At 38.6% G+C, this 1,242-nt stretch overlaps 1 protein-coding gene across 1 annotated transcript; it reads left to right on the forward strand.

The window, feature by feature from the left end:
• The first annotated feature begins 516 nt into the window (after window positions 1-516).
• Window positions 517-909, forward strand: LOC121391384. The gene has a single exon (XM_041523038.1). It carries the CDS (start codon window positions 517-519, stop codon window positions 907-909), a length of 393 nt encoding a protein of 130 aa, XP_041378972.1.
• The last annotated feature ends 333 nt before the right edge of the window (window positions 910-1,242 follow it).

Genomic DNA, 1,242 nt, shown 5'->3' on the forward strand with positions numbered 1-1,242 from the left:
ATCTGGCCTTTCACTTTCAGCTGTTTGAGTTCTCTGGTGATAAACAGTTGGCTGTAATCTCTTGAGGTCCGGAAACTGCTTCTTTAGTAAGCGTTGGGCAATATCAGTATGTCTGACAACATTTTTCCATCCATGATGTCCCACTGCCAGACAGTCAAGTTTTTACATTCAGAGAGCTTCATCTTCTTGGCTTCCGGGATGTTAGATTCGCCGTCTTTTTTGTGGTATAAATCTTGAGTCAAGTGAGCTAATTGTACTTCACCTTTGCTTAAAACAAAACTACTTTGTTTTATCCAGTAAACACCTTAGTTTCTCACTGTCAATTTCAAACTTCAAAATACATGGAATTTTGATGTCATGCCATTTCGTCTAATCCCATTTTGTCTAATAGTGTAAAAGGTCTAAAGTAAGTGGATTAAGGCCAGTAAAAGGTGATGAAATTCTAAAAAGGCTTTGATATCTTTAAAGATAGAGTACTTAAGAGGAGCCATTTCATGCATACAATATATTGAATCAATGGAGTTCAAGTTGTACATCCATCAAGTGATAGCAATTGCCTTTGTTCCCCCAGCTTTTGTCAGGCTGGCTTGGAGTGGATTACAAGAGAATTCTCCAGACTTTGACAACAAGGAGAGTTTTGTTCAGTACTTTGAAAGTACATGGATAGATGGCAACTTTCCTATTTGTTCATGGAATGTTTATACACAAGAGGGTCCTTGCATTAATAACAATGCTGAAGGATGGCATAGTAAAATGAAGAAACTTGCTAGGAAATCACACCCAAACATTTACGAGGCAGTCACCCTTTTCAAGTCTGAACAAGCTGCAACAGAAGTCAGTTTAATGCAGCTGGCTGCAGGAGGGCTTCCAAGAAGGAGAAGAAAGTACAGAACCACAAGAACAGACTAAAAACTATTAAGGAAAAGCATGAAGCAGGAGATTATATGTTAAAAGAACTTCTTAGGGTATATAGCCATTGGGTATCTTTGTAATTACTGTTATTTAAATCAATTTAGTTTTTAGACGAAATGGTACAACTGTACATTTTGTTAGACGAAATGGGATTAGACGAAATGGTTATAAACCAGAATTTCAAGCCCCCCTCCCCTTGTTGTAGATCAGCTGAGTAGCACTTTGCACCAGTAACTGTACAGTGAATCGCTCCTCCACATTGCAGAAACAAAGAACAGATGGAGGAGATGTGACCTACTACACCAGTACCTGATTTCAGGACTGCAACTG

This window comes from Gigantopelta aegis, unplaced genomic scaffold (assembly GCF_016097555.1).
Source record: "Gigantopelta aegis isolate Gae_Host unplaced genomic scaffold, Gae_host_genome ctg2264_pilon_pilon, whole genome shotgun sequence".
In the NCBI taxonomy this organism is placed as follows: domain Eukaryota; kingdom Metazoa; phylum Mollusca; class Gastropoda; order Neomphalida; family Peltospiridae; genus Gigantopelta; species Gigantopelta aegis.